Source organism: Atractosteus spatula, chromosome 27 (genome assembly GCF_055471065.1).
Source record: "Atractosteus spatula isolate fAtrSpa1 chromosome 27, fAtrSpa1.hap1, whole genome shotgun sequence".
Classification (NCBI taxonomy): Eukaryota; Metazoa; Chordata; class Actinopteri; order Semionotiformes; family Lepisosteidae; genus Atractosteus; species Atractosteus spatula.
In genome coordinates, this window is record NC_142732.1 from 1,581,771 (window position 1) to 1,600,059 (window position 18,289).

Sequence of the window (18,289 nt, forward strand, 5' to 3'; positions counted from 1 at the left end):
GTATATGGCAAATACTGAAATGTGCATAATTAAAGCACACCGCTCCGGCCTGATGTTCATGGTACTGTACATGGTTTTAAACATTATAAATCAATCTTACTACCACAGCAATGGTCATCTAAGTTAGTATTAATTATGGTAAATATTAATTATTATGGTTTTCATAGACCGCCATGTAATAGAAGTAAGAGTTTATGGTCTATAATTACAGGGTTCCGTTTCGTCACCCCTTGTGTGGATGAACCCTTCCATCAAGAGACCACTGGAAGAGCTTTTTGATTGGCCTATAAATAGCATCATGTTTCCACTGTTAAAATGCCATCGGGCCCTGGAGATTTGTTCATTGCCGCTACTATGTTAATGCTAATGTTATTTACATTGTCTTTCCTCAACCTGAGGCACATTGCCTTTCCCTTCCTGGGTAAACTTTTAATTTACCATAATACAGTACCTCCGACATTTCCTTGCTTTCATCAAAGATTCCCAACTTTTTCCCTGGGGCACATCATTTCATCATTTTATACTTGTTTATGCATCTCCTGGGCCAAGCAAAACCTCTGATGTTATATAGTACATATACACACACAAATGCACATCGCTTACATTATATCAAGCACACTCATTCTCATATGCATCCTCTGTGTTTGCCAGTTTTGCCACAAGAGCCAGAGGTGACATGGCATTTCTATTGCACCTTATGCAAGCTTACAGAGCTGTCAGATGTGTCGGAGATGGCTTATCAAAGTTCACATTCTTTTCAGAACATCACACAATACCCAAATTTAAAGATGAAAACTTCACAGATGTAAAAAGGTCAACATCAGTCATGGAGAGCAATTAAAAAAAAAAAGTAAAATATAGGAAGCTCAAAGCACATTCAATAATCTTAAGCCTACACTGCCCGTGCACGAACATTTATATTTAAAAGCAGCCAAAAAAAAAGAAAAAAACTTTAAAAGCAACAATTTACATAATTTACTTGAGTTCAGGATAACACTATAAAAAGGCAAAGGAAGTGACAGTCAATTGCCCTGCTGTAAATAAAAAAATCATTAAAGTCTGAAGAAAGTAGTTGTAATTACCTCTGACTGCAGAGTGAGTTTTATTTTTAGCCTGAAATACATACTTCACTACAGCAATTCAGTCATTTCCCTGTTACTTCTAAGCACCCCACAGCAGGATCCTGTTGTAAATTACCACAATTTCAACTGCTGTGCGACTCTGTCTCTAGTTTATGGAACATAGGTTTGCGGAATAACTCTTTGCTGCAATTTCAAGGAATAATTTTAACAGCTATAACGGTGATGCAGGATGAAAAGGGAGCTCACCTGGACTGACGTTAAAATAATATTCAGTGAGGGCCTCCTTATCAGAGTAAGACAATGGGAGAAGAAGCACTTCCTTAAATTTGAAAATCACTAGAAATGTTGTAATATGCCCCCACCCAATGCGGAATCTTCATCTATTTAAGATTTGGATTTACTGCACAGCTTCATCTGCTGTAGTGCTGTTATGAGGAGTATAAAGACATGCTCCACTGAAGCCAGTCAGGTACAAACCCACAATGCTTTGCAGTAGTAGTAGTACAGTACATCTCTCAGTCACTGCAGGTTTGCAGGTGCCTGGCAGGTCCTAGGATTTATCGCTTCACCAAGGCCCATAGGGAGTTGACACCCGTTTTGTGTGGCTGTGCCCCGCCAGTCATGCTCAGCTGCTAGGGCAATCCTACAGGGGATTTGGGACAGCAGTGTGGAACGGTTGTTGATTTAAATCCCAGTTAGGTCACTGCTGTTGGACCCTTGAGCAAGGCACTTAACCCTAATTTAACCCTAAGTCACTTTGGCAGTCAGCTAAATACTGTAAACCAGCAATCCCAGTCATGGTCAGCTAGTGACATGACCCAGGCCCAAACCAGGAGCAAAAACTCTACATTTAAAGTAAAACTGGTAATAATGAAATACAATGAAATAAATACAGCAGATGCTTGTGTGTTTACTAGAACTACAGTACAGTAGTTAAGCTTACATGGGAACTGGATGTAAGCTTACATCCTCAGTAATATTTGTATAGAAAATGTTTTTTCTCAAACTGTCCTTTCCCTTACTCAGCACATGGGCAGTGTCACAGGCTCTCCCTCACCACCTGTCAGCTGATCTAACAAGTCAGTCAGGACAACACTATGCTATCAACCATCAACTGCCCAGCCACTGTCCCTGTTTTGCCTGCACAATAAACATTTAATGTTATTTCTTCAGTTAAAATTCTTTTACTTGATGTCTGTAATGGACATGTGTTGGAAACCCTAAGATTGATTCTTAGCTTTCATAAATCTTTAATTGCATTAAAGAAGTGCATTTTTCTTTAGATGAACAACAGAATTTCACTTCCCTCTGTCCTTTTGTCAGAGAGTGCACTGCCATCTGGAGGTAGCTAAAAAGACATCAAGAGAGTAAATGGAACCACTCTGCTAGTTAGGATAGCTCCTGTGCTTAAATATTAATACTGTCAAGAATGCTAATAACCTAATTTTTTCCCACATAACTTGATAAAACTGGACACTTCAATGCAAATTCTGCATGTTTGATACTTATAAAAAAACAGCTTTGGGATTTTAAAGTAAGGATGACAGCACACATTTTTTAACAAATATTTTTTAAAATCCACAGTTGCACTCATGGGTAAAAAATTGTGTTTTTGAAGCAGATCTGTCAAATAGATTTTGAAATCCTTTTTTGAGGTGGGAGCAAAGCTTAATAACTTTTGTTTCAGACTTGCAATGAGCCATTAGCCAGCAAGCTGTGGGAATGAAGGTAGAGAGAACACAGGATTGTACATCACAACACAAGGACAGGTACAAACAAGAGGAAAATATTCTGTAGAATTCAGTTAAACTGTTACAACAGATAGCACACCTGTTGTGTGACTCTGGCAGTGACAATGTATGAACATGTGATGTTCTCAATATACTGTACATTCCGTGTTGCCACTTAAAAATATTTCAATACCATGTCTGCCCTTTTGCATTCTGTGATTAAAAAGTTTGTGTTCTTGTTCTAAATGTAAAATTTATGAAAACATAAGAGGCTGATGAGGCAGTGCCTGGTTTATAAAATACACTTCGAAGTGATTGTGTTCTCATTCCTCAGCTGTAGAACACAATGTCTCTCTCTACTTGCTCTATTGAAAGCCTTTCATAAATAAACTTATGTCAAAACCGCACTGAAATGTGTAAGTAGCCATCTGAATGCTTGCCACAACATGGCAGGGTAGCTGGTCCTGTAACCCTCGAGAGTATAAACACTGGTAGAGTTAGAGTTTAGATTCAAGTGCTTCTCTGCAGGTTACAGTAAATTCCTTGTTTGACACTATTGACTATTACATGTATTATACTAACATTTCAGACTCGTTTAGAATAATATATATGTAAAAAGAAGAAGAGCCCGATATTTAAAATGCAGATTCCCAGGCTGTCAATCTTTCTTCGTTCTGCAGCAACTCTGCTTTTATTTGAATCGCACACGTAGCCTCTGTGACTAACGTTAATCCGGTTGTCATAGGGCTTTGCTGCAACCTTCTGGCAAAGACCGTGCACTGCAACCCTGTTTCTCTGCAAATGCCGATTCTCCAACCTATCTGAAGAATTTTAGAAAGTATGTCATTGACACACACTGAAAGGATCTTTACAAGCAGCTCTGGAAAGATACAGAATTTGAAAAAGTTATAGTTCTTAAAGGCTGCACTTTTTAATATAATCTGTGTTCAAATCAGTTTTTTTGTTACAAATTAAAGACGAGATATGGTCATGAACTTTGGACAGGGTTACAGCATGCACTTAGCAGCACAAAGAAAACAAATGGAAATTGCAAGGCATAAGAAAAACTTTTAAGCTCTGCACAGATTTTTCTCAGTCTAAAAAAATCAGTTAAACCAATCTTTCAAATGATTTTAAGTTTTCATTGCAATCTGTTCCTATATCCTGTTCCTATACAGCCATTCTCAGGCAAGTCTAAAAGTGACAAATCCGATGGACTAAGCTGTAAGTAATGTCTTCCCATATCTCCAGACTTTATTCAAAACACAACGACTAATGACTACAGGAAGGTTCAGATTGTTTATCCAAATTCTAAATTACCAAGACACCTAAATATTTCATTTTCAGTTTAGCATGCTATTGTAAAAGTTCTAATTAATGCTACACTCTGGTTGAAAAAGAAGACTTGAATTTTATCAATCGCAATTCAATCTATATATTTTTCAGTATTATTTTTGAAGTTTTAATTCCGTATTTCATGTATATTATTAGTGGTTACTGATTTTATCAGATAGAATGTGAAACAATGTTTTAGTAAAACAACTCATTAAATTTCAGTTCAAAATTAATGCCACAGCAGCCAGTAAATCTAAATTAGTTAAGCTAATTTTAGGTTTTAATGTGCAGTTTCACATGAAGATAAACTTCTAAACAAATCAAAGCACATTTAGTTTAGAATTAAATTGCCATTATACTGTATATTGAAAGGCATTAAAAATGCAACAGACAATATTGGTTTCAATACTCATTTTGTTTTGGAAGGTCTCTCAGTATATTAAAAACTTTTTCAAGGCTGTGGGATAAATTCTTGTTGAGAATTTTTTATAACGCTTCATTGGCTAAAAAAAGACCGTTTCATTGCGGATTACAACAGCACCTTCTTTATTGGTAAAAAAAAGTCTTCATATCAAATTTGTAAACGAGTTTGTAAATGAGTTTTACAGTGCTGCATCCCACCCACATGCAGCTGAATCTAACCCACACACTGTGATGGCAAATATCTACTTGGTCTTAAAGCAAAAAGAGAATAAGAATAATACCTAACCAGTATGGGTGTTGGATAATGTCTATTATGCGGATATTGCTAAATGGAAATCAGGTCATGTTCCTAGCCTGGATTCTCTAAGAGGTGGCGCACAATGGACTGATTGCCACCAGGGGCAGGAGTGGGAATAGCGATTTATCAACACACAGTGACTCCGGTGACTTGACAGGTGCCTACAAATCAGTAAGAGACACACAGCTGCTCCAACCAGTGCTACTCCATATCTATTGTGAGGTGTCGTGGAGCTTACAATGTGTCAAATTAGAAATGTTGGGTCTGTACCTGTTCAAGTTAAAGGAGTATCTCTCCAGGTCTCATTCACTCCCAAGTGGGAGCCGATTCTTAAAACGACTGGAGATTCCAAACTGGGCGGGTAATAAAAAATTGAATAAAGATGGATGTGACGGGCTGTCAGCTCAGGATCGCCCAAGAGGACAGAGCTATCGATAGTTACTGGCGTGACAGCCGACAGCTGCAATTCTTTTCTATATGAACTGGTGCTCCCTTCAGGAGGTGTGTGAGAGTCGAGCTGAAAAAGACACTCTGGGCTCTGCTGGAGAGATGACGGCACCTTTAACTTTAACCAGCAGCACAGTTCTCTCACGGTTAAAGGAAAGAACCAGAAGAAGTCAAACCGCAAACAGCCTTGTTAGTGAACAGGTGCCGAAATACATTTTTATTTAAGCGAGTTTGAATGAGAAAGGGCACCTCAGTGCAGGTTTATCTCACACCCTGGTGTGAGAGTGGTCATTCTTCCCCACCAGCCTGAACCACTGGCTGAAGGGGCCGTTAGTGCTCTAAGAGGCCCTGGGGCTCTTGGCCCAGCTCGCTAGCCTGCTGTGTGGACCTACCTTGCGGCAGTCCTGGCAGAAGACAGAGGAGGTGCCCAGCAGCCCCAGCAGCTCTCCACACAGCAGGCACTGGGACAGGCCGTTCCCCATTGCACTCTTCCTCATGTTCTCCAGGCGCTCCACAAGCCTCCTGCAACACAGCAAACACACTTTTACACAGGAGAGCCTGCAAGTTACAGGATGAATTCCCTGGGGAAGGGATGTTATCTGCAGCTCTGAAAAATGTTCTAGCTGTCATTGCATCTGAAAATCTTTACAATAAACACCTAATAATGGAAAACAACTAGACTGTCTGGCACTTGCTTTTGTTTTTGCCATTGGTACATGGCTGTGTACTACATTTCTCAGTTCTGAGCAAGAATGACCAGTCTTTGCATCTCTGAGCATCCTCTTGAGGTATACAAAAGTGATGAGACTTTGTTGCATGCCATTGCTCAGTTGTTTTATTTATTTTTTTGATATAGGAAACTAACAAATATTCTACATATGCTATAAATATCCTAAGCCTATGCACAGCCTAAGACAATCATCTAACCTGTTGATAGATACTGTAACACCAGGGAATGTAATAATAACTACATTTAATAACTGCAGTTACCTTGTTTTACTTTATCTGCAACACCTTTTGTGGAAATTGCCACGTTACAGATCAAAAGCATGATGCAACCACTTTCCATATTTTCGGAATGACAGTAGCCATCGCTGTCAGCGCCCAGTAACCCTTGGCTCTCGTACCCGATCCTGCGCTGCTCGGCCTGCTCCAGCAGCTCAGCCCGGCGGATGACGCCGAGGATGACTTCCATCTCGCCTTCGCTCAGGGCCTGGCTCTTGCGCTGCTTGTCTGTGCGGAACGTGTGAACTGACCAACCCGTCTGCAGCCTGGAAACGCAATCGCGGACTGTGTGGGTTAATTAAAGTACAGTTGCTGACATCTTCATTTACAAACCAAGATCAATAAAACGAGCAGGAACATCCACAACTGTTTTTTTTTCTATTTTTCTGCTACATGAAAATAGCACAAAAATACCCCATTTAAAATGGCCACAGAGGGTATTTACTCTTTTACTTTATTCTGTGCATTTTTACTTCATCATTGCTTGAGCCACATTGGGCATTCATGAATGCAGAAATAAATGCAATCAACTACCCATTATTCAGACAAAAACAGATTTAAATAAACTAGAAATATAAATTATAAATGAATTTAAACAGAATATAGCTTTGTAAAAACTCAAAGCTTATGTGTTTAATACTAATACAATGATAATGTATTGAAATATTTACATATTCTGCAATAAGTTCCATAAATGTGATTTTTTCCAGTTATATCACATTGTTCAAATGTTCTAAGCAGACCCAAAGCAATATTTGCATGTTTTTCTGCAATGGAACAGCATTTGGTCTGGTGCAGACGGACTGAAATGCTTTAAGCAAAAGTCAACTTTAAGAAGTTAATTGGATCTTGAAGAGATTTTAATTGGTTTAATTAGGTGAATGGATTAATCTTTTTTAAATTAAAGCTTCCATGTTAAGGAGCGTGACAAAGTTGGCTCGTTCGTGGAAAAACTGCCTTTTCACAGTTCATAATAACCATGTAATCTGAAATGGGGTTGTACTCCATGTTGTCATCTTAGGCCGTCTGAAACAAAATCTGCAGGTGTTGGAGGGCTAAACAAGGCGAGACTGCGAAGGGTGCCTGCTCATTAAGATAACACGAACCAGTTGTGTGTCTGTCCTGGTAAAACATGCATGCCAACCTCACAGACTGTTAACCTCAGTCGCCGATACTTACTTGGCTCTGAGAGCAAGCTGTCTGTCATTGGGACAGACCCAATGGTCTGTTCCATTGCTAAATATAGCTTCTGTCATCTCAGATGAGAACAGGGCTTCAGGGAGGCCTATAAAGAGAGAGATGAAGATGGGAGGGCTGGGATGTAGAGCACAAAATTGTAAAAACTATTTCTCACAGTTTCTTTTACTGCCCATGGCAACCAAAATATTTCATCACTGTTTCTCAACCACACCCTGGAACTGAAACCTCATCATAAACTCCAAAGTATTAATGCAGCTGCATATGCTTTGTACATTAAGTATTACAGTATCTAGCAGAAACTCCATAGAATTGCCTGCAATCGCAAAACTACCTACTCCATAATAACAGCTATGTGATCCATCAGTGATGAGTAAAAAAATGACAAGAATTGAAAAGGATTGCTTCCGATTTACCATTTATATAGTCATTGAGAATTTAAGGATACGAGAGCAATAGGAATCCATCAGAAAATCTTTCTTTGAAGTTTCATTTACAGCTTTTCAGTTCAAGAGGGATATCCAGTGTTAATTAATGAAACATAAAACCAGGGTTCATGTGATGCTTTGTAATCCACAATGATTTAAAAATTTTATCTTGAAAGGGAATTTTGACATTTGGACCAGAATACTCATGTCTAAACTGGGACACATGTCCCTTTTTATCTACTATAACAGGAATATGAACATTTCTTTTTAACGGATTTGAACTCCTGTGACATTTAAATAAGTTAACCGCAAAACAAAGTTCCAAAACCTTTACCAGGAATTTGTACAGGAACTAACATGTCTTATTTTAGTTTCTAAAGAAGCATTATTGAAACCTATCCCAGTGACTAGCTTACTGTATATATTTTCCCCACCAAAAAAAGAAATAAATATCCTATTTTTGTCTATGCTTTCTCCTTTGCATCAAACCGTTTGTTTCTCCCCTGCATGTGAATGGCTTTCTGTCCATCAAGCTCAGAGTCTCTGCTCCCCTCATTCCCCCTCCCTTAGGCTTGAACAGGCGCTCAGCAGACTAAACAAAAGAGCTAATTAAAAAATAAACCTGCATGCTTCTCTGGTGAAAGCTAGAATAAAAATATCTGTGTTTCCTGGTGACAGCCTGAATACATACTGAAGCCTGAGGCAACACACAGCTTGTGGAACTGACTAATGTGAGCAGCTGCCACCTTTACTACAGGTAGAATCAGCAGCAACTTTTGTCGGTAAAAATAAAGAAGCCTGCCAGTGTTAAGCTTTTTGAGCTTTTGGACAAAGATGAACCCTGGTTATACTTGAAAGCTCAGGCAAGGCAAAATTAAATTATTCTCAAGGGGGACTCAATGTAAGTATGGTTTAAACCAGCCTTTAAGATAGCTGTGCTTTATTTTATAAAGCTCACTTCACAAATGAACTGAACTGACAGATCCGATGTTACAGTCTTGTTGATCTGATACAATGCCCCCTGAAACAGAAAGGGCTGTTGCGTATGGAGGCGAGGGAGTAAAGACATGCTTGTTAACATGCTTGTTAAAACTGGCAATGTCTCGGATGTAATGTAGACTTGACATCATAACAGACTGTGCATCAGGTCCTAAAAAGGAAGAAGCTTGAATCTCTATTGAAAAGAGCAGTAGTTCTTTGAGGAACTATGTTATAGCTATATATTGTATTATACTGTAAGTACAGAGAAAGGAGCATGGGTGAGGACAGCAGGAATAAGGGTAGGATGTGGACTATTTAAGTACTACTACCTCTGTTAGAACTCTGATTAAACATGTAGTAGTTTATTTACCGGTAAAGTTTAGCATTCGAGTGAAAGAGCAGAGTCGGTTCTGAATAGCTGGATGGTCTTGGCAAACAAAAATCAGGACAGTGTGACCTCAACTCTTTGAGGAACATGCTTCCTGCACAACAATACAGCTATCTGGAGGGTCATCATGCTTTCTACGGCCTGGAATCAGCATATAAACATCTTATTAATTAATCCTAATCAAAACTACCTCAAAAAGGTCTACTACATTTCAGGCCTGAACAGTAAACCAGATGAAGGCAATGCTGTGTTGTGTCTGTGGCATGGAAGAGCATTTGAAATGCATTTCGTATAGGTAATGATTAGCATTTATATTTAGTTTTGGTAGTGAATGCATCACATTTGCAAATTCTTGATTAAAAAAAAAAAACATTGCATAATTTGCATTTTAATACATCTGACCCCATGTTTGACCAGAGAAATGCTCTATTATATCTGTGAATAGATTGTATCATGATTCAAATTTGCAGTACTTTAAAAGAGAAAAATTGTGTAAATTCATTTTTTGTCACAGTTATGATGTGACAGACTCTCTTTCTATCCTTCTGCATGCTACTGTTAAAAACTGCTGACACTACCCAGAGACTCATCATTTTACTGAAAATCAGATAGAAGCATAAAACGACATCTACCAGAGAAAAGAAGACATTTTTTTATGGTAATATCCTGAACTTAACTGGAAATTTTACCTTTTTCACTAGAACAGAACCAAGAGAGAAGCTGGAGCATTTCACAACATCACAAAATAAAGTACAAAGTTATAACAGTTACATAGGGAAGAACTGTAATGAGTTAATAAATTAACGGGTTGAAGAATATAATTTGGAAAATGTAACTGTGTCCAAATGTCATGTAGGTAGAGCTACAAGGTGTCTTATTAGTCATGCTTAAGCAGCTATTACAAAATCTCTACAGCAACCAAATGTCCTCGGTGTAGATCTTCTGATGGAATAGCTAATTGACACTAGGTAAAGAACAGAACATCCTCATGTTCTCTGAAAACTGGGTTTTATGGAGCAGGATTTCTGCTTCGAATCAATAAAATCCCATTATCTCAAATAGCGGTGATCAAAAGGAGAATGAAGCTAAAAGCCACCTACACCCTGCAGCAGACATTCTTGTTTAGATGCAGTAATGTGCCTGGCCTGTAAATATACACTTCGCTTCGAACAAACAGCTGCCACAGCCGCACTCCTCAGTGAATCATTCCAGGAATCCATGCTGAATCCCCTGCTCCCCGTCCCCTGACATGCAGAGGATAGCTGTTCCTCCTGCAGAGCACTGATCTAAAGGCTGTACAGCGTATGTGCACGAATACAACATTCAGAAACACTGCCAAAAGATAATAGACACCACATTTCAGGAGTTCAGACCTGGAAATATACCGCCAAAGGTATTAGGTAGTAATGCTTAAGACTTTTCCCCAAGGCAGAATTCTGATCTCAATACTAGTTAAGTATCAATAGGGTTTTTTTGGGGGGGAATTTTAACCATTATCTCCTAGACCCTCAAAGCCATATGATGCAAAGGCTAGTGAGCACATCCAGTGAGCCAAAAGACCAGAGGTTATATAGCACATTTTTAACATCTTTACAGCTCAGCAGGGTTGTAGGGAGTAAAGTATTATACTAAATCAGCCTGGTTCCAAAAGCACACGGCGATTTACAGAACGGGTTTAAAGCAGGGGTGTAAAGGTCACTTCCTGAATTGAATAAAGCCAACAGGCTCTTCTTAATAAAACTTAATAAGACTCTTCTCAATAAAACAATTAACCTGATTATTTTCTTTTTCAAGGATAAATATTTTAAAGATTTTAAAAAGCCTTTTACAGATGAGTACATAAAATACTCACTTTATTAAAGGTACAGTAGTTAAAGTAAAGTATAAGTAGTTCCTTATACATCTAAGAGCCAAGTAACAAGTATTAAAATTATGCCATTAATTAAATTAATAAATTGGACTCACTACCTGAGAGCTCAGGTTGGATTAAGAACCAGGATATACTAGGTCCTCCAGGAACTGCTTTGAGCAGTGTAAAGACATGCATTTACTTGTAAATTACCAAGTGTAATATTAGAGAGGTCTGTGACTCCTAATTAACGCAGGCCTATTTCCTCTTTAAGAGTCACATCTTCCTAAATCTTGATAAATAGGGTGAGTTGGTGTGTGAAGTTCAAGACATGCTGATCTGAAGGTTTAGGGATCTCTAAGGCCGTGACACTAAACGCCCATATGTGCCCTCAACGCACACTTTCCCTCAACTAGTTCCCACTCTCACACCTCCTCCTACCCATCCTCTTCTATTTTGATTTGTGATCGCATTTACAACAGTGGCTTTGTGCTCCTTACATTGTTAATTTTTCCTGCTTGCTTAAAAAAAAACAACAACATTTAATCAGCAGGATTAAGGGCAAAATCAGGAAGATGGCATGGCAACAGCTTGGCAGCACCGATACAGAAGGGACAGCAAATACACACAGCCAAACAAAGGCTCATTTACATGCAGGTACAATATAACAGCAGGCTTCATCACTGCAAACACTGAAGAGGCGGATTGTGTTTAAATTATGTACCCACAGAAAAATGAAACGGTCAGTGGGTTACACACTGTTTTACCACTCATCTTAACGTACAAATCACAGAAATAAACAATGAGGCATGTTCATTTTATGACATGAAGGGAATGAAACATGATGGGCAAAGCTATCAGTCCAGAAATACCATTAAAATCTGACCAAGCCCAGGGAACACCATAAGCAGAGGAGCAGAATCTGTTTCAGTATAGTCAGGATATAAAACCATCATTCAGTCAAATGCAATGAGGCAGTCCCATGAAAGATAAGACAAAATGAGAAAAGTGTTCTCATAAGTGTCAAGTTGAGAAATTGGGTGTTAACAGCATCAAAGAAAACCCCTCAAACTGAAAAGAAATGGAAAGAGCAGCTATAAATACAGTATCACTTTGTACTAAAGCAAAAAAAACCTGAATGAAGTACACACCTTTGTTCACAACCAGACAGTCCCTGTGGGATTTAATGGTTAGAAGCAGGAGCATAGCATAGGACCAGTTTCTTCTCACCCAGATGTGTCAATTTGTACCCATGCAACTGCCTTTTATATATACCGCATATCTGTATATCTTTATATCAATACTGTACCTTGGTGTTTTAATTAGACCTGTTGAACTCTAGTTTTGCGCACTGCTGTCTTTATTAACTAACACCCCTCTAACAAATGGCAGCATTAACCACACAGAATTCAAGAGCCAGACTTACTCTTGCAATTGGCGAGGTTTATTTAAGCAATTCCTACATGTAAATTCAATTAGTAGAGAATGCGGGTGTCGGTCTGTCAGCCGTTCTGAAAGAAGTAATTAATAATCCCCTCTTTTACAGATTATTTTTTGTTGATATTTGGAGGCTTAAGCTAATATAAATGCTCTGTTGCCTGACAATCTCTAAGGAAGCAACTAAAGTACTACAGTATAATATTTGAACCTAGCAATAGCAAATACAGTACAGTGCCGAAGAGAAAGCTTACAGAGTAAGGCGTGCACTTGTATAACTGAGGTTATAAATTACAAAGCGCATAAAAAATGGGTTTTATTGCTCTTGCCAGATCATGTCACTGGTGTTCACAGCATCAGCAGTGCTCTGATAGGAGTGAGGGGAAGGATGGGTCTTGTAAAAGCTGGTGTTCATCAACATAACATCCATATGAGGTGTCTGCTGTCAGAGATCCCCGACACCAAGTGTTTTAATGGCTATGACTTGCACAGGGACAGACGTCACACCCAAGTGCTCCAGAACCAATGTGAAGCCAGATGCTCTGCATTACAGACAAGACACGAGTGTCCTCCCCCGTCACAGTCGAGCCGATGGCTTCCAGGGCACCAGCAATGCGCTTGCAGCCATAAGAAAGTGTTTCATGAAAATCAAATCATATGCACAAATGTGAACTTGACAAGAAAACCACCACCAAGTTTATAACATGTCTGGACAGAAAGATTTCAGATTTTGGATGCTTTTTTAGGCCCTTCTAAATGTTTTAAGCACCTCATAGTTATACCAGAAATGTATTGTTTTGTCCTTTTTGAGATGTATCCTTAAATGAATCAGAACTGAAATCATATTTTCATGGAAACAGGCCATGAGAGCCATATGTACTGGTAATACTGTAAAAGCAGCAGCGATATTTTATTAAAACAAATTTCATCCAAAATAAAGGGACAATGTCGGCTGCTGACTTAATCTACTAAGGAAGGATGTACTGTAACTAACCTGGACTGCACAGTGTAATAAAATAAACAAAAAAACAACATGGCTCTCGCATTGTCACAGATGACCGCATGGACATTACACAATAAATCAAAAGATAACGTCTAATTTTAGTCATTTACAATTTCTCATGACACATCCCACAATCAAACTCAGGAGTGGTGTGAAAAACTGGTGTCAAGGACAAACAGACTATAATGCTAATTATTGCCAAGTTTGTGTCATCGTTATGTACAGTAGAAGATGTTAATCACAGTTTAAACAAGCTAAGCAAAAACTCATACATTTAAAAATCTACTCCATTAACAATTGTTTTCCACTCTTGTACCCCAATGTCAAAAAAAGTGGTCACAGTCAACTTTTCCTTTTCAAGGAATAAATTTCATTCTGTTCTTGAATCATGCCTCTTGGAGTGGGGCTTTACTTGTTTTGTCTACAGATTTAATTTAAAATGGTTCAAAAAGATCTTTCCACATTGCTAAAGATGCAGAGGCTCACTGTGGAATGATTCACGTTCTTATTTTAAGCCCTTCTGTCAGGTGGCATGTCAGAAACAGACTGGAAAAGACATGACCTGAGACCTGCAAGCTGCCAGACATTACAGCTCTGTTTCCCAGGATTAGATTCTTTCACTGTCCCACCTTTTCATTTTCATTGCCATCCCACAAAGAAAACCCTGCTACCCGTTATGGTAGTTACCATGACAAAAAAAAGGTGTGCTGACCAGTCATTCCTCTTCTTTAAACCGTGAAACAGACTTTGGCTTCAGTTCAAGAGTCATCAAGGAGGAAGAAACCACACAAAAGCCAGTGTGTTTAAGGCAAACAGCAGAAAGAAAGGCAGTGCTTACCTTCAGAAACTCCAAGTGTGGAGGGAATATAAACACTGCTGTTGCTTTGGGCTGAACCTGAAAACAACAAGAAAGAAGCGATAATGTCAGATAAGTCCTGATAAAGTGAGCTCAAGAACTCTGGCTAAGCTAGTGGATTCTGTGTCTGCTGGCTAGCAGGCAGGCTGCTCACGTGACTAGAAACAATTCTTTCTGAAACATCCTGTTCCTCAAGGGGAAGCTGCCTGGATTTTTTAAAGGAAAAGTGAGAATGTTGGGACATTATGGAGTCCTCACACTGCTACGAATACTGCATGCAGTGCTCTGTTCATGTTATCCGATACATTTCTTATGAGTCACATTCATGGGTACAGAAGGCAGCAGCGTTATGCATCAGGAGCACTTGAGATGCTGAACTCAGATTCGAATAATTACCTAGCTGAAATTGAATTTAATGCAAAGCACAAACCAAAAATAAACTTAGTTACCATTTTTAATAATGACTTGATTAACAGTCAGTGATGTTTTTGCCACAATAAACAAAATTCTTGGATTGATGCCGTTTCTATGCTCTCCGAGTTTTTCTAAATTTCCTCCTTTGACTTCCAAAAACCCTCTCCTTACGGTTAATCATTTTAATATAAGTGTGTTCTGCCTTTACCTCTATAACAGGCTGATGTATTATACAGTAGCTTTCACTGGCTCTGTAGAAGTTTGCATCTGTCCTAGAAAATGTTTTCCCTTTTTTGAATACTTATCCCTTGTATCACGAGTGCAGTTTACTGGCACATATCCCACCCAACCATAACACTGCAGGACAGGTGACAGGGCTGAGCAGCCCAGCAGTTTGATCACTTCTGTGGACATCACCTGGCTGTCTCGGCAATACTCTCCTCTGTTGTACGCCTTCCTCCGATGACCTTGTACCAGGACTTTCATGTTCACAATTCACACACTCGTTCATCATCGTCACTGACCAAGTTCACAATCGGCCATCATGCCAGAACACATTCAAATGAAAGAATATGTATTTGACTGATCTAAATAATAATAATAAACCATCTATATTTACAACCCTGTTAGGGAGGAATTCCTCAGAAAGGTACAGTACAGTTTGCCTGTTTTTCCATAATCAGAGTTGCTTTCTTCTTTTGTAAATATTTGTTTTGCACTGAGAGCACTTAAGCAAATGGACACTGGTTTTGCACTTTATTATTGCTTCCTGATTATTTCTATGACTCCTGTGGCCTCCCTTAATGCCAGTTGAGTCACAGCTGAAGCTTCAGACATTAAGCTTATAAAACACTGATTCAGTTAGTACAGTGAACATAAGAATGCTTAGAAATGAGAACATTCATGTTTCCTGGCTTGATTGATTACATTTAATCTGAACACCTCATTCAATGGTTTCATGAAAGCATCAACCACACAGCTATGTACTGTAGCTTGTTCCAGACACCCGCCACCTTCTATAGTCTGTTCTTTTTTATTCTTGGCTATTTCGCTCACTTTATATTTCCTTAAATCCCATGGCTGTTACCAGTCCTAGAGATAAAGCCATCCCCTTTCATGATGTACAGCAGATAACCCTTTTCATTGTAGGCTTCTCTTCCTGACATGACCTTTGGCTTTTGCTTAGAAAACTAATCAATTTTTGACTCATGAGAACATAGACTATTGTCAAAGAACTTAAAAGGCTTGCCTATGTAGATGTTTGCATTACTCTAGGCACTTAGCTTTTCTTGTTTTATGGAGAAGAATCTTGTGTCTACGGATGCTCAGCTTGTCCGTGCATCACTGTACATTTTTTGTAGTGTGCATCTTCAAAGTATGCTGTTGCGGGGAGAAAGAATCATCCACTTTGTCAGCGCAGCATGCCTACTCCTGCTGCTCTGAACAGGAGAAGGCATGACAGTGAGTCACTAGAGCGACCTGCTGACCTGGGTTTAGACGATACATGAAGCTGCTAATGTTCCGATTTGTATGGTTTTACCTTCCTACCTGAGCAAACTGCTCTCCAGCGTTTAGCAGTCCTGCAGGACCTGGATGCATTCATGAAATGACCCCGAGATGGATCATTTCAATCAATCATGTCATTAGGTGACCATTAGTATGGGATGTGAGGTTGCAAAAGATTTATGCAAATACAGATTCTTTCTGTGGTCTTCTGTCACCTTAAAAAGTATTGTGGAGGATCAGAAAGTTGTAGAGCAAGTGTTAAGACAGAATACACAGCAAAAGTATTTTTCTGTGTTCTATAATCTAAAACAAGGCTCTAGATTCTGAACCTCATCATTGTCTTCTGGGTTTCTTTCCAGCTAGACCCCTGTTTGCTTAATTGACCCCTTAATTGAATGAAATTCAATTAAACAATCAGGACCTCAATGGGAAGAAAACCAGCAGATGCTAGGGTCAGCAAAGCCCCAGCCTCAGAGATGGAACTGGGAAAAAAAGTTTCAGCTACATTCAGTTCTAAAGTGCACAAAGTGAGTTAACCTCGACACAAAGAAATATTGTGCATTATAACGTTATTACCAGGAAATGCATGTTGGATGGAATTATAAAGAACACTTTCTGCAACTCCACATTGCATATTTTCAGCACATACTGAAAGAACAGCTCATTAAAACAAAGACAGCTAAACCCAATGATTAAAAAAAAACTAAAGGAAAAACATACTCTTTCCACCATGTGGAAAGATGTTAGTAATCGGAAAGGGAAAAACTCAGTGAATTAACGTACTCCCTCTCCAAAACTATTTGAATCTGAGGCAATAAAAAGCTACATTTTTTTCACAACACTGTTCTTTTTAAATAAATATTACTGGCAACTGTATAGAGCCAAGTCTATGATTAAATTAAACCAGCATTTTGCAGTTTCACAGTCTCTCTGTGGTGTTCAAATACTGCCTGTTATTTGGAACGTCACAGATGAGATAACATTAAATAAGTCAACGGTGCCTACCTTTGTATTCACATCTGCAAGTGCTCTTCTTTAGCAGCTGTAATCATTAAGGGCACCTGCATAAGTCCCTCCCAGAAAAAAAAAGAAAAAAATTCTACAAGGACTTCCGTATTGTGCACCTCAGTTTGAAAAATAACCCTCACTGCGTAGTTTGCAGCCCCGTGTGTCACTGTGGCAAAGAAGCAGTGAAAGATCCTCTCAGCCACAGTCTGCTGTCTTTGCCGGAGTCTGGTTGCCAGAACAAAGTGAGCTCTCATTTCCCTGAGCAAACAGCCGCACTGTAGTTTAATGCTTTTACCCTCCCCCTCTTATTATCTTGGCTTTGTGGATAAGCATAAGGCTGAGGTCATTCATTGTTGACTTTTCAGAAGCTGTGCTCCCCACGTGCTCTCTGAGAGACAAACAGCCCGGTCCGCTGACAGTCCCTCCACAACACAAGCCTTCTCCAAGCTGAACACTGCTGCTGTCTTGCCAGTGCTCTGCAGGGATGAGGCTCTGAAGAGTGACCAGATTCATCTTCACAATACCAGGCAACAGCCAGTGACAGACCCTCTTTTCTGAAAAAAAACAAAACTCCAGAAACAGCGAAGTAGTCTTTGTTCTAGTTTTCCCAGCCTCAGCTGCAAGACTGAATGACCCAATGTAGTGGGAGATATTTGTCTAGTGGTTTAAATAGACAAGTTCATTATTGCTAGGAAGTATCAAACAACATTTTAATAATAATGATTCCTTATACTTATATAGTGCTTTTCTGGACACTACGGTAACTCTGGACTCTCCTCCTCCACCACCAGTGTGCAGCCCCACCTGGATGATGCGCCAGTACTCTCCCCACACACCAGCTCTCAGTGGGGAGGAGAACAGAGTGATGAAGCCAATTCAGAGATGGGGATTATTAGGAGGCC

The 18,289-nt window shown here is 39.2% G+C and overlaps 1 protein-coding gene across 1 annotated transcript in view; it reads right to left on the reverse strand.

Moving 5' to 3' along the window:
• Nucleotides 1–15,359, reverse strand: part of doc2b (double C2-like domains, beta) — a 216,895-nt gene extending 201,536 nt beyond the window's left edge. The window contains exons 1-5 of the mRNA XM_088907213.1: nucleotides 15,219–15,359; nucleotides 14,442–14,538; nucleotides 7,500–7,605; nucleotides 6,443–6,586; nucleotides 5,708–5,837 (exon numbers count right to left, since the gene is read on the reverse strand). Of these exons, the coding sequence (XP_088763339.1) occupies nucleotides 5,708–5,837; nucleotides 6,443–6,586; nucleotides 7,500–7,605; nucleotides 14,442–14,538; nucleotides 15,219–15,359 (618 nt within the window). The remainder of the gene's footprint in view (nucleotides 1–5,707; nucleotides 5,838–6,442; nucleotides 6,587–7,499; nucleotides 7,606–14,441; nucleotides 14,539–15,218) is intronic.
• Between the last annotated feature and the right edge of the window lie 2,930 nt (nucleotides 15,360–18,289).